The sequence below is a fragment of the Hyalella azteca genome, unplaced genomic scaffold (genome assembly GCF_000764305.2).
Source record: "Hyalella azteca isolate HAZT.00-mixed unplaced genomic scaffold, Hazt_2.0.2 contig3411, whole genome shotgun sequence".
NCBI lineage: Eukaryota > Metazoa > Arthropoda > Malacostraca > Amphipoda > Hyalellidae > Hyalella > Hyalella azteca.
In genome coordinates this window covers 165,162-179,294 of record NW_025933661.1, presented here as the reverse complement: position 1 = coordinate 179,294, position 14,133 = coordinate 165,162, and the positions used below count along the sequence as shown (strand labels likewise).

Here is a 14,133-nt window from a genome sequence, read left to right as displayed (position 1 = left end):
TAAAATATTCATTCTTACACTGAAATGTACTATGTTAATTGGTGAATTTTTTTATTCGCTGCAGTCGTTTAATGCCAATGAATTTAGATCGCAACCCGCTGCAATTTGCCTCTGCACCCACCGAAGCAGCCACTAATTGTGCTCTGCACCCATCGAAGCAGCCACTAATTGTGCTCTGCACCCACCGAAGCAGCCCCTAATTGTGCTCTGCGCCCACCGAAGCAGCCCCTAATTGTGCTCTGCACCCACCGAAGCAGCCACTAATTGTGCTCTGCACCCACTGAAGCAGCCACTAATTGTGCTCTGCACCCACCGAAGCAGCCACTAATTGTGCTCTGCACCCACCGAAGCAGCCTCTAATTGTGCTCTGCACCCACCGAAGCAGCCACTAATTGTGCTCTGCACCCACCGAAGCAGCCCCTAGTTGAAAGCATTACTTTGATGCCAGACATGAACGCGCCTTCCTATCTTCAACTTGATGCGGCCGATATTCGAGTCTCTTCAGCGACAGCTGCACAACAATGTTCGAGAAGCAGGATTTTTATTGTGATGATCTCTTGAATAAGCGATGATCCCAAGAGTTATATATAACTAATCCCTATACTGACGTAACTAATGTTATGTTAATGATATAACAAAACCCTCCTTGAATACCTACAGACAATTGATACTTAAAAATCTTAAGTATCATAAAAAATACTTGATACAATCAAATATTAGCCATTAGCAAATTACTCAAATTGTGATCGCATTGACAAACTTCATTATTTCAAAGAAGTCTCTGCGATCATCGAACCCTTTTCCCTCAACGTTAAAAAAAATATATCCCCGACATGCGTCGGTAAGTTCAATAAAATGTACCGATCAAGTGAAATTCTACAAAGCTAATTCCTTATTAGAAAAACAACGAAATAGCGGAGCGAAAACATTAGACATGGGAAGTTAAACATAAAAATGTGACAAATGAGGAAAGCCACATATCTCTTAGTTGAAATTATCGCAATAATAGAGTTTGTTCTCGGTTGACGTTATAACATTGAACTGTCACAGTCTGCTTCAATTCTTAGACGAACATCGATAATAGTATTTCAATACATATTAGCAACGTATTCAATATTTTTTCATCTAAAATAAATACTGATCGTTCAAAAATATACAAATACGAGAGCCAGAATCAGTTAAACAATCACGAAATACATTTTCTTTCTTGCACAAATAAATGCCCAGTAAGATGCATAAGTAACAGCAATTCATTAACCGAGAGACAACAATGGGACCCGATTATCTGCAATGTTGGTGTGGTGCATTCTTGACCTGAACAGTCGCGGTACCTCTTGCAAAAAGGAAACTGGCATGAGCAACTGATTTAAAACTGAAGACAGTCAATAGAAACGGGCATGGATTTTAAACGCTTATTGCACATAATAGGTGACGTTTCTCCACTCGAGTAACACCGCTTTTACCACGATTTCTTTCGGGGTGAGTGTGACATCTTGAAGGCGTTAAGTTCACTTGAACAACCAAGTATCTTCTTAAAATTAAGTCATAGTTATGGTCAAACCGTAGATTTTAGAATAGAAGAATAGAAGTGTCGGCGCTGAAGAAATAGGCCCATGGCCTGTTGCCGAGAGTATAGGCCCATGGCCTGTTGCCGAGAGGCAGCCGTTCTCTAACGAAAGCTAATACAGTGACAATAGAAATCACGATATACATTTTATTAGAATCATCTGCTCCGAAGAGCTTCATTACCATCATAGGAAATGCACAAGGAACAAATAAACAGAAATTTTGGGCTAAGTGAGACTAAGTTTGGATTATCACGAATCGATTAAGAAGAGTGCCTCTATTTAAACCTAATTAAAGTTTGTGCAGCTATATTACTGCTCAAAGGTACCTATAAACCTTCTGAACGTTTTCTTACCGTAATAATTATTAGATTATTTTCGTCATTCGACAATCCAGAGAAGAATATTTCCTCAATATGAACGCCCAGAAAAATTCAAGGCTCTGGACCTGGACGTCAGAAAACACACTTAGGCGACAAGTAGCTATGGTCTAGGACCACGTTGACATATTGGGAGAGAAATCATAATGATGAAAATAGTCACTAAGACATGATTTTAATTTACTTTTTGTGACATAGGTAAGCTCTAACACGAGCCATCACCGTTAACAAAACCATTTACAAATCACGTGAATATTATTTTTCATACATGGAGATGAAGCAATTACACATTGGTAAATATACAGCAAATGTAACACATTAGAAGTTGTTCTCCCAATTAGTGTGCAAAATTTGAAATTTTTTTAACTACCGCTGAACAGGAATCGTGGCTTCAAGAAGTCAACAATACTGAAGTGTCATTTTACAATGTTTCTTTTTAATATCTAACAATAATTTAAGGATAGAGAAAAATAGACGGACGAATCACTCCATACATATAAGCGAATTAAATTAATTATCGTAAACGCACATCCAATACTTTTGAAGCTCATAAACATTACCAGTAACATTCGTCTTGAAACTGTACATGAATTGAATATTTCCCAAAAATACTTGATGAAGCAACATCATCACAGTGCAACTCTTTATACATTTTTTTTAGATATACCCATTCACAGGAGGACATTAAAATATTCCCTAATTTTATTAATCCTTCATTTTCTTTAAATTAATAAACAAACGTGAACTGGCAAGCGACGAAGGTTCCTTATAAGTTAAACGGTTTTTGCGGAGCATAATAGCAATGTCACAAATTATACTTTGAAATATATATTGATATCAAAGTATCCTAGAGAAGCAATAGGTGTGCTCCAACTTCATCTTTTATATTTATGAAATAAACAGAGCCATTTCAAGAGCAATAGATAAATTTGGCCATGTTCTAGAATGATAAGACCATCTTGAGAATACACACTGGCAATAAGACATCAACCACGCAGCATTCAACACGAACATCAAACACAGGTACAACCACACATCAAACAATTTAGGGCTGACAATCACTAAGATATATGCTTAAAACACAGGACTAATACGATTTCGAAACGACACCGCTCGTTAAAACGACTGAACCAATGAATAATTGAACATGAATATACAGCCAAGCAGACACAAAAACCCAATTAGATGTTCACAAATGATTATAGTTTCGAATTCGAAAGTGAGTGGCGACAGGAATAATATCTCGTCAATATCAGCCTGGAAGAGCGTCAAGCAATGCGAGATGCATTAGGTGTAAGGGTAAAATACTCGTACATATATTGCAGTCTACAGGAAAGACTGGCGAACTCGACAAGGTCAAAAGAAGCCCCTATAATTCACACCTTTCTCGCGACTTTGGCCCTCAAATGCATTACTCATTTCACAGTTGGAACCTTTATATTGCAATTAATAAACTACCATTCACTGTAAAGCCGGCAATAAAGTTCATAGATGATGATGAAAACCGAGTACAAGGTGTTAGCAGGATGAAATCTAATAACCATCAACATGCTATCGTGTCTAACAAGAAGTTCAGGGTTAAGTTCTGCAACCAATTCAGGGTAAAACAGTCACAAGAAAAGATGCGTCCCACACCACACAAAAAGACATCCATGGCCAACCCTAATGCAATATCATCAGGAATGCATAGCAACTTCTCTTCTAAATTAAACTTCTCTCAACATAATATTACATAAAAAGAATCGATAGTGCAAACTTAGCCTCAAATTGTGACAAGAAACAAAGATGTACGTGTACGAACATCAATGACTAGCAACTAACGCTTGAACTTGAATCTTAGAAGAGCAGACGTTAGAGCGATTGTATGACTTGGCAAATAATGTACGAACATCTCGCATCCACCTCGCTAGCGTGCACCAACGCTATCAACGTCTAACTCAGCTACTACCTCCCCTGTACTACAGCACCATGTAACGTCGGATACCAAATCCCTTTATACCAGTATTCAGTATCACTGAGGCATAGAAATAAAGAAAATATCTCGTATATATTACTATGGATAAAATAGGAGCAGATGTGAAAGCAGTAAAATCTTAAAACGAATATTCTATTAATGAGAATGGCCTCAATATAAACAAACAGTGGTAACGCTATGATACTTCTAAGAATTCTATTGCCAATTGTCGGTTAAAATTAGAGTGACTGACGCCACCAAACTAGAATAAAGTATCATGATCCTAGTTCTCATTAATAAATACAATTCTGGTAATGAGGCATGATATATAACTTAAGAAAACAGTGATCGCATAACAGGGGGAAAACGCCTTCTAGTAGATAACTATCTTGTTGAGAAATGTCTTGTGGTAGAGAACTGTCTTGTGATAGAGAACTGTCTTGTGGAAGAGAACTATCTTGTGGCAGAGAACTGTCTTGTGGTAGAGAACTGTCTTGTGGTCGAGAATTATCTTGTGGTAGAGAACCATCTTGTGGTATAAAATTATCATGTGGTACAAAGACTTGACTCGAATTAGATGTCTAGCCGTAATGCCACAGATGTTCTAGCGACGAATCCCAACAGGCATTGTCCATCCAATTACTGTGAAAAAAAAATCATAAGGATAATAATATAAATATATTTTAATAGTAATAAAATAATTTGGTAACTTATATCTATAAAATTATGCAAGAAATATTCAGGCGTGAACGACACAGGTGCCGATTTTACATTTCAACTAATATACTTTGACCAAAAAATCCAGGAATTAACATAAAGCACAGGATATTAATTGGAGACTTCTATTTCAAGCAGAAGCACAAGGTTAAACTTGCATTATGTTCTATCATTCTAAAATTTCAAAAATTTTATACCCTTAAAAACTGGTACAACAAAATCGGGTTAAACCAAAAACCACCAAAATTGTTAAAAAAATGAATTTCCATGACAAGAAATAATATGAAAAATATTTAAGATTTAGTTTTACAAAATCACCAACTGCATTTAGAACAAGAATTTCAATTTCAAGTAACACAGGTAAAACAACGTTGGAAAATAAAAAGAGCATTCATACAAGTAATATTTACTAAATATGACCTCCGTGAGAAATAATAACTTGAGGCACCTGCATTTAACCAAATCTACAGAAAATCATGCTCCAAGGCTAAGACAGTACGTAAGCTTTTATAAAAAGGAAAGCTTCATCATGTGAGTGCCACTTGGGAGGCTGAGATAATGAATTTTATGTAATTAAGTATTAGCATCAATTCTACTGAGAATGCCGGAAAAGCTAAGGTGTACTTTAAAATACCACAATCCCAATTAGGCACAATAATTTAACTGGCCTCATTTACGTGCCGAAAAAAAGCTTTAATCTCAATTTAATCCCAATTCTTGAATACGGGCATCGATCAGATATGAAGCAAAAGCAGCAAATTAGCAAAAATTTTGCTTCTATTAAAAATGATTTATGCTACATATAGCCAAAATTTTAGTACATAGATCACTGTTTACTATTACCTGAAAAGGCTGCAAGAAGGCAGCAGAGTTGCCCACTCAGGAGTCAGGGTGGGCAGAAAGTGCAGCAGGCGTCTGGGGGTTGAGGTTCATTGTGCGCTTCACCCAGCCCGCTATGTCAACCTTCTCAACCTCCGCTCGCTTGATCCAAGGGTGGCTCTGAGGGATTCAGTTCCATCAATCCTCAGTTTAATCACGGAAAAGTAAAAAAAATATATAACTCGGTTCTCACTGCAGTGAGTGACAGAGAGCGCATTTTCTCGTCGACGAAAACATGAAGTCACGGACGGACAGACAGACGGACATAACGAGCACAATAGCGTTTTTTATAAATGAGAAAATGTGCTAAAAACTATCATAAAAATACGCAAATAATTGATATTTACTGCAGTCATGGAACAAAAGCTTATGAAGAGCAATGTAGAGAATAAAAATAAAGATGATTTAACAGCTAACGGGGAGTTTTAAAAATAATAATTCACATTGTTTCTCGGAAATTATATGTAAAAAGAAATGTACTCCTCATAAAATATTTCAAATGATTGTCCATGACACCGTTTTCCTCTGAACGTAAAGATTAACTTTAGGTTCTTATACGTATGACATGAATAACAGGTTAGCAGGAATTACTATTCGCTTTGTTTCGATGTTTTAAGGGGTAAAGAAAGCGCACCATGAGACTGAAGAGATCACGTAAAAATGAACTTTATGTTCTTATATGATATGAGGAATGGATTGGCAGGAATTGCTATTCGCTTTGTTTCAATGTTTTAAGTGGTAAATAAAAGTGCACCATGAGACTGGAGAGATCACGTAAAAATGAACTTTAGGTGCTTATATGATATGAGGTATGGATTGGCAGGAATTACTTTGCTTTGTTTCAATGTTTAAAAAGGGTAAATAAAGGCGCACCATGAGACTGGAGAGATCAGCACGCTCGCTGGGGTTCTTCTTAAGGCAACGGTGGACGAGATCGACGAACTCGGGCGAGAAATACTCGTGGGGCAGCTGTGGCGGCGGCTCGTTGACGATATAGTCTAGCAGCTCGAATATTGCCATGGGCCGAGGCTGGCCTGGGACGCCCGCTGAAATAAAAGTGATTTTAGAGAGCTTAACAACCACTAGTTATACTACAACAACCACAGGTTATACCAGATCTTGGTGAGTAACAGGAGAGGGCAACAACCACTAGTAAGGTGACAGGTTATACCAGATCTAGGTGAGTAACAGGAGAGGGTAACAACTACTGGTAAGGTGACAGGTTATACTAGATCTTGGTGAGTAACAGGAGAGGGTAACAACCACTGGTAAGGTGACAGGTTATACCAGATCTAAGGGAGTAACAGAAAAGGGTAACAACTACTAGGAAGGTGACAGGTTATACCAGATCTAGGTGAGTAACAGGAGCGGGTAACAACTACTGGTATGGTGACAGGTTATACTAGACCTAAGGGAGTAACAGAAAAGGGTAACAACTACTAGGAAGGTGACAGGTTATACCAGATCTTGGTGAGTAACAGGAGAGGGTAACAACTACTGGTATGGTGACAGGTTATACCAGATCTAAGGGAGTAACATAAAAGGGTAACAACTACTAGGAAGATGACAGGTTATACCAGACCTAGGAGAGTAACAGGAGAAAGTAACAACCACTGGTAAAGTGGCAGGTTATACCAGATCTAGGTGATCGTGAAGTAGGGGACGGTGTTGCGGCAGACGCTGAGCCGGGTGTTTTGATAGAGAATATTTTAGCGAGCACAGCTGCGTCAGGAGGCGGGATGGGGTACATGCCTATGGCCATCTCCACCAGGGAGAGGCCCAGGCTCCAGATGTCTGAGGCCACCGAGTAATGGTCGCCGTTTAGACGCTCTGGCTGCACAGTACAGTAGAATCAGCCAGAAATGTACAGTAGAATCAGATTGGCAGGCTTATCCGCACAGACATATGAACAAATTCATGCTATACCCGACTTCTGCTCCGCCTTAAGAACGGAGTAGAAGGTAACAACAAGACTGGGAATGCTGAACCGCGAACAATGCATTCTAGATGAAATTCCATTCCAATGTTAAGAAACCCAAAAACACTTGACAAATTATAGTAAAAGCCCATTCACTGCAATGGTGTCGATTGAAAATACGCGAGTATATTAAATTTTAGAAAATGTTATCAATGACACCTCAGGCGTCATTGTAGTGTCATTGTTTTGCTGCAGTAGGTAGTATAACTCATATGGCTTTGTATATTGTTCAGAATAATGTTGATAAATGGTCTAACCGGCGTCCTAGTGTCCGAAAGCCCTCCCTGAAACTATACCGTGTTGCCGTTTTTTTCAGGTATTGCTTAGACTTCATATTCTAACTTGATGCAACTTTATTCAATCTAAAGGGGGTTCTGGCCACAAAGATGCCAGTCTAACCGTTCCATGGCGTTGATGCGAACAGTACAGAGATCCACCCACCGACATGTAGCTCCTGGTGCCTACAAAAGTGTTAGCCATGCTGTCGATGAGCTGGCCCGATACGCCGAAGTCACAGATCTTCACCTCGCCTCGGGAGTTGACCAATATATTTGAAGGCTTCACGTCGCGGTGAATAATTTGATGCTTTTCCCTCAAGTAAGCCAAACCTTTCAGTACCTGAAATTAACGAAAAATTTTGAGTTTTTGTCACTTAAAAGTCTTGTAATGATAAGTAATTATGCTGAAATCTTTATTTTTATTTAAACTTTAAATTTTTTTCAATTCTACCTTGATTTAAAAACTTTCATAGTGAACATTCTATTTGCGCAAAAAGTAGAGCAACAAACTATTTTGCTTCATAACCTTTCAATTCCTTTACTGGATCAGGGAATTGTTAAACTTTCTGCTCATCACTTTCAGCTCTAATCCTCGGATACTGCCTTCAACTTGACTGGCAAATACTCAAGTATTTTCAGTCTAGTAGTAATCACTATTTGAAAAATAATGTACTAAAGGAAAACTGACAGAACGAGAATGTTATTAACTCGCACTTTTATATACAAATTTAAATGCTTGAAAGTCTCTCAGAATCAACATTACAGACTTGGATGCCAAAATTCGTTTGGAATTTTCACAAAATCGTTAGGAATTTTTTTTCCCACAATCTTTCAGAATCTCGCCCAAAATTTTTCCAAAATCATTTAGAATTTTTCCAAAAAAACGTTTAGAATTTTTCCAAAAAATCTTTTGCAATTTTTCCAAAAAACTGTTTAGATTTTTTTTCCGAAAAATTGTTTGGAATTTCGCCCCAAATTGTTTGTTATTCTGTTAGAGCAATAAATGGCGTGTCGTGCACGTGTGACAAGGACGAGGCTCACGGTGGCAGAGACGTTGGCCAGGACCAGCTCAGGGATGCGGATGGCCTGCTTCAGTAGGAGGTCCAGGGAGCCACCGTCCATGTACTCCATGCAGATGCTGATCTCGCCTTCACTGCGGTGACGAATAATGATTAATACATTTCTAATGATGAATAATAGTTGCTGCACTTCTAATTATGAATACTGGATTCTGCACTTCTAATAATGAATAATGATTGCTGCACTTCTAATAATGATTGATACACTTCGAACTAACAAATGAAGGTAAACTCTAATTCTAATGCTACCAATACATATCAATTTATGATTCAAAAAGTGGCTACTTCAAAATCCAATATGCCAAAACGTTCTAAGATTCGATGCTTTCAGAGAAAAATAAGTAGACTCTCGGTCAAATTGTTCCACGCCTTAATTTGATTGCAAGTATGCAATGAAGAGCTAGATAAATAAAAAAAATAAATCAATATATAAATTGCGTCTTAAGTCACCTGAAGTAATGCTGAAGAGGAAAATTGTCCATATAAATAAAAAATACAAGAGTATGCAAGCAAACTGATTCCTATAAACAAGATAAAGAAGTCATTGCTAGAAACTTACCTGTAAAATGCGCCATAAAAGCCAACAATGAAAGGAGAGTTACACTCGTGCAGGACTTTGAGCTCGCGAATGATCTGATTCCAGACAGCAGGCTTCACTTCCAAGTGGATAAGCTGTCAAGGGCAAGAAAAGAAAAACATTTTAAATCACTTTGCAGTGAATAAATATGATTTGAACAGGTTATAAATATCCACAGATATCAATTGCCTGAACCATAGCAGAAGTGAAGTAAGAAGGTCCAAATGGTTAATTTAAATTGGTAACAATACAAATTGTTGATACTTACATTCTCAATTCTTCACAAGAAGCATGCTTAGATTTCCTTCTTCCATCTTTTTGAAAATTTCCACCTTACATCTTACCATTCAATGAAGATTGAATGGCAAGATGATTGAGGTCTACTTTGAAACCTAGTAAAATTTCCATGAATTTGAACCAGTAATCATAATAATGTTAGAAAGGATTATCTCTTTTCAGGATATTTTTGAACATAAACAGTGTTCTATTCCAAGCATCCACATGTACTATTGCTGTTATTTTCAGACTTAAAGATAATTGACCTCTAACAAATATCCTTGTAAATTCTTTGACACCAAAACAGTCACCATCAAACTGCCAGGCAATGAATGGTCTTAGCAGAGAGTTCAATAGGAGATAATAAATCAAGACAATCTTAACAATTTTTAAATCATGATGATAGAAAAAACGTGTTCAGGTATTAATTATTAATTAAGAGTACATTTTCAACCAACAACTGACTTTCCGAGCCATGATGAGACCCGAAGGCTTGTGTCGCTCTTTGTTGACAACACCGCCATTGCCAGCGCCAAGTTCTCCCAGCTTCTCAAAATCATCTGTGTTCAGTTCACCAATCTGGAAATTTAGCAAGGAAATAAAAACTAGAAATAATTGGTCTAGTAGCATAATTTCTAGTGAAACTGGATCATTATTCTGCAGTATTATAAATGAACTCCACTTAATATTAAGCTGTTGCAATAAAATTGAAATCTGAATTTTAAAGTTGGCTTAGAATTGTAACACAATAACGTCAAAAAATCATGAGAATATATTAATAAACTCAATACAAAGTTGATATCAATACAAAAAGAACTATCAAACTGATAAAATTATATCTTGAAATATGAGAACTGGAGTAGTAGTTTATATATTTGTTATAAAAGAAAGGCCTATATTCCTCTCAACTAAAGCAATAAACCATCTATATATATATATATATAGTCAGATGGGGTAAGACAGGACCAAAATCACTAACAAGCCCGTAGCATCTATACCATGAATAATTAAAAAATCCTAAACATATCACAAGGTGTATCTATGCAATAGGCTTCTAAGCTATAACTCTGACATTTTGCATCTAACATAGTTTTCTGTACAGATTAAAAAAAGTGAACTGGTCCCATCTTACCCCATTGGGGTAAGATGGGACCAGGCATGGGGTAAGACAGGACCAACTAGTTATTCTTATGTTACAAGGTTTTTAATAAAAGTACAAATCTGATATTCAATAGTATCCATCTAGAAACACATTATTTGATTAAACAACCACTTGTTACTGTTTTGCGTTGCGGGAAGTCAACTATAATATCAGTCACATTGGAGTTTTTGTCACGAGGAAACTTTGTTAAGCATAATAAAGGTGGGTTGGCTTTGGTTCATTGTAGAGCACTGCTAAATGCGTCCTGTATATTCCATTTCCAAGTGTCATTGTCTGAAAAATTTTTCACATTGGTAATAAAACCAATGGATAATAACTTAAGTGTCAGACATCATGAGTTTTCTTGCTAACTGCATTTGTGGTGCACTTCTTCAAACATAGCTCATGCCTTCTCACAGAGTTGGGATCATAATTATTTTTCATGTTTCACACAATGATTTTCCCCCCAGCCAATCTTGCACATAGTTCTGCAGGTCAATAATGGGAAGTGACATCCCTATTTTCTCCATCCCTTTGATGAAATTTAAAATAGTGCACTAAGTTTCTCTAATTAAAATAGCTAACAAGTTGAAGTTTGAGCCAAAGATAAAAATTTTGACCAAAATACTCCATGTACTGACTGCACAATAATATATTCATTTAAAAACTATTTTTGATAAACTGTAGGGTAATAGAAGACCATTTGTGGGGTAAGACAGGACCATTTGTGGGGTAGTAAGACAGGACCATTTGTGGGATAAGATAGGACCGCTTGTGGAGTAAAACAGGATCATTTAGTGGTCCTGTCTTCCCCCATGTCCGGTCCTTTTTTACCCCATTTTATAATGCATGTCAGGCAGTGATGGTAGCAGGTAGGAATGTCTAGTATGTCTCATAAGTTGCTTATTACTTGAGGTTACCTGCTTACATTCACAAACCTGACCAAAAATTTTTTTGTTATTAGACAGAGCTTATTTCACAAACAGGGTTAACTATTTTGTGACCCTTCTTTACATAGGTTTTCTTTAAAAATTAGTCAGTAATTCATTATTTGCAGAAGAGGGTTGAAACAAACACTGAAATGACAGGCAATGATTGCTCTAACATATTCTTTTGTCAAATTAAATTCAGTGCAATTAGAATGCACGGCATGGGCTGGTCCTTTCTTACCCCATGAAGGCTGCGATCCTGTCTTACCCCATTTGACTATATTAATAAAACTCTGACCTGCTGTTTTTGGAAGAGAAAAACTTCCATTCTCTTGCGCTGGTTGTCGTCCAGGTCAAGGTCATGGATGCACTGCATCAGAGTTGTGACTGTGGCCTCCTCAGACAGCACTCCAGTGCCTGTGCTCAGTTTCCTCTGAGGAGTCCTGCAATTTAGGATGCATATTTGGTTCTTTAAGAAATCCTTAGAAATAAGAAATTGCCAGGTTATACAGAAAATTGTAATTCATGATGACATTGCAGGTTTCATGCGGGAAAGAATGTAGTATCACTTGGAAATTCAATATTTTAAATATGGTAATATTATGTCAAATTTTCTATTAACTAAAGTGCATCAAATCAACCATGACCCTCCAGGTTTCATGCAGGAGAGAATGTAGTATCACTTGGAAATTTAATATTTTAAATATGATACCCAATTCTAAAAACCACTAAGCAACTTGATATAATTTCCTCAGTGCCAATGATAGGAATGGGTTTTCCAACTATATGCAGTTTACAAAATGATTCCAAAAACTAAGGGGTTTCTTTTAAATTGCCCAACCCACCTGGGTTTCATTAGAAAACCCAGAGATTTATTTTAAAAATCTGGGCAAAATGGGTAATATGGGTTTTATTACTTTTTTACTTCTATCATTCATATTTGTCTTCAAGTCCTTATTTATATTGATTATTAAAAATTTGATACTATAAAGTATCACCTTCTATTATTACATTTGCATTAACTTTTAATCCAACAATTGTCAATTTTTTAAACAGTGAGTAATTGATGATGCATCATTAACTTGATGTAGGTATTACTATTTATAAAACAGTGACTCACCTCTGTCAGAGACTATGAATTGATAGAAAAAACTTTTGAATCAATTAATGTAGTTCTTTCTGGAACTGCATTAGCAAGTAATATTTCTGTAACTTTAAAATGGGTGGCTATATTTTAGGGGTTCCAACCAACATGAGGTATTTTAGAGGCTAGCACTAATCATTTATAGGATTAAGGTATTTGTTCAAGAAGGCTTGATAGATGTATTTTTGGTATGCTTCTATCCAGTATTATTGCATTCTGAAATTCAATCATGGAATCATTTTGATGCATTTTCAAGTTTTTGTTAAAAACCATCGTTTGCTCTATTTTTTTAAAGACCCAGGTTTTTATATTAAAAAATCCAGCCTGGGTGGTAGGTGAGCAGCTCCCTGGGCAGGCACTACCCAGTGCAACCCTGGCTTACACTAGTATGGATCAAGTACAATAGTAGAGATGAATAGGTACCACAATAAACAAGGCATCAAATTTTAAACAAATCTATTATGAAATACAAATATTTCCGGACGTTTTTCATATTGGCTACAATTTATTTTCTTTCACTAACTAAATTAAGTACCTATTTGGACAAATTAAATGTAATATGGTAGATCATAAAATAGATTGAATTGATTAGGATCCAAAGTGCCAGGTCAGTTCAGTGAAACTTAAGATGATCTTGTTAGTCTAATGATAAATGGAATGATTCAAGCTTAAAACAAAAGAAATTCAGTAAAAAAAAATCAAATGAAATACTTGAAGCACAGGAGTGGGTAATTAAATAATTAAATATGTCATTATCTAACTTGCTCATTATTAGGGTAAACGCGGTATATTACGACACATTAAGGACACGTCAAGAAATGAAAAACTATAAAAAAATAACCGTATGTGTTACTCGAGTTCTGTTTGCTTTATGTGACTCGCAAAACACCGCACTACACCTGTCTCTTATACACATCTAGATGTGTATAAGAGACAGGTGCAGGATATTTTGGTGAGATTGTTGATATATTATGGAAGTTGGAAATTTTATAAAACATTTCTGGGGAGTACAAACCGCAATTTTTTCAATCAAACAAAAATACATGACATTAGAGCTGCAAGATTTCATACATACTGAAATTATGTGATATAAGAGCCACAATATATCAGAAAAAAAATAGTAATTTTCCTGCCCTGCAACAGGCCATATTTAGTTATGTCAAAGATTAAGATTTTTTTGAACTTGCGTCTCAGAGTCTATAGTGGCAAAGCAGAGTTTTTTTTAGACTCTCCCTC

General features: G+C 36.5%; 1 protein-coding gene across 1 annotated transcript; it reads right to left on the bottom strand.

Moving 5' to 3' along the window:
* Positions 1-4,294: 4,294 nt before the first annotated feature.
* LOC108681758 (dual specificity mitogen-activated protein kinase kinase 1) lies at positions 4,295-13,047 on the bottom strand. The gene is made up of 10 exons (XM_018170830.2): positions 12,874-13,047; positions 12,052-12,196; positions 10,149-10,262; positions 9,390-9,502; positions 8,793-8,904; positions 7,915-8,091; positions 7,131-7,329; positions 6,369-6,541; positions 5,460-5,615; positions 4,295-4,541 (listed from the first exon to the last, which is right to left on the bottom strand). The coding sequence occupies exons 2-9, from the start codon at positions 12,127-12,129 to the stop codon at positions 5,496-5,498; spliced, it is 1,086 nt and encodes a 361-aa protein (XP_018026319.1). The 5' UTR covers positions 12,130-12,196; positions 12,874-13,047; the 3' UTR covers positions 4,295-4,541; positions 5,460-5,495.
* Between the last annotated feature and the right edge of the window lie 1,086 nt (positions 13,048-14,133).

What these genes read in the sequence shown, in the direction of transcription:
- LOC108681758 (XM_018170830.2), bottom strand. Translation starts at nt 12,129, where the DNA reads ATGCAGTGCATCCATGACCTTGACCTGGACGACAACCAGCGCAAGAGA. An exon ending in TTTTATGGCGCATTTTACAG is followed by an intron (nt 8,905 to 9,389) that starts GTAAGTTTCTAG and finishes TCGTCACCGCAG; the next exon opens with TGAAGGCGAGATCAGCATCT. An exon ending in GCACCAGGAGCTACATGTCG is followed by an intron (nt 7,330 to 7,914) that starts GTGGGTGGATCT and finishes TGTACTGTGCAG; the next exon opens with CCAGAGCGTCTAAACGGCGA.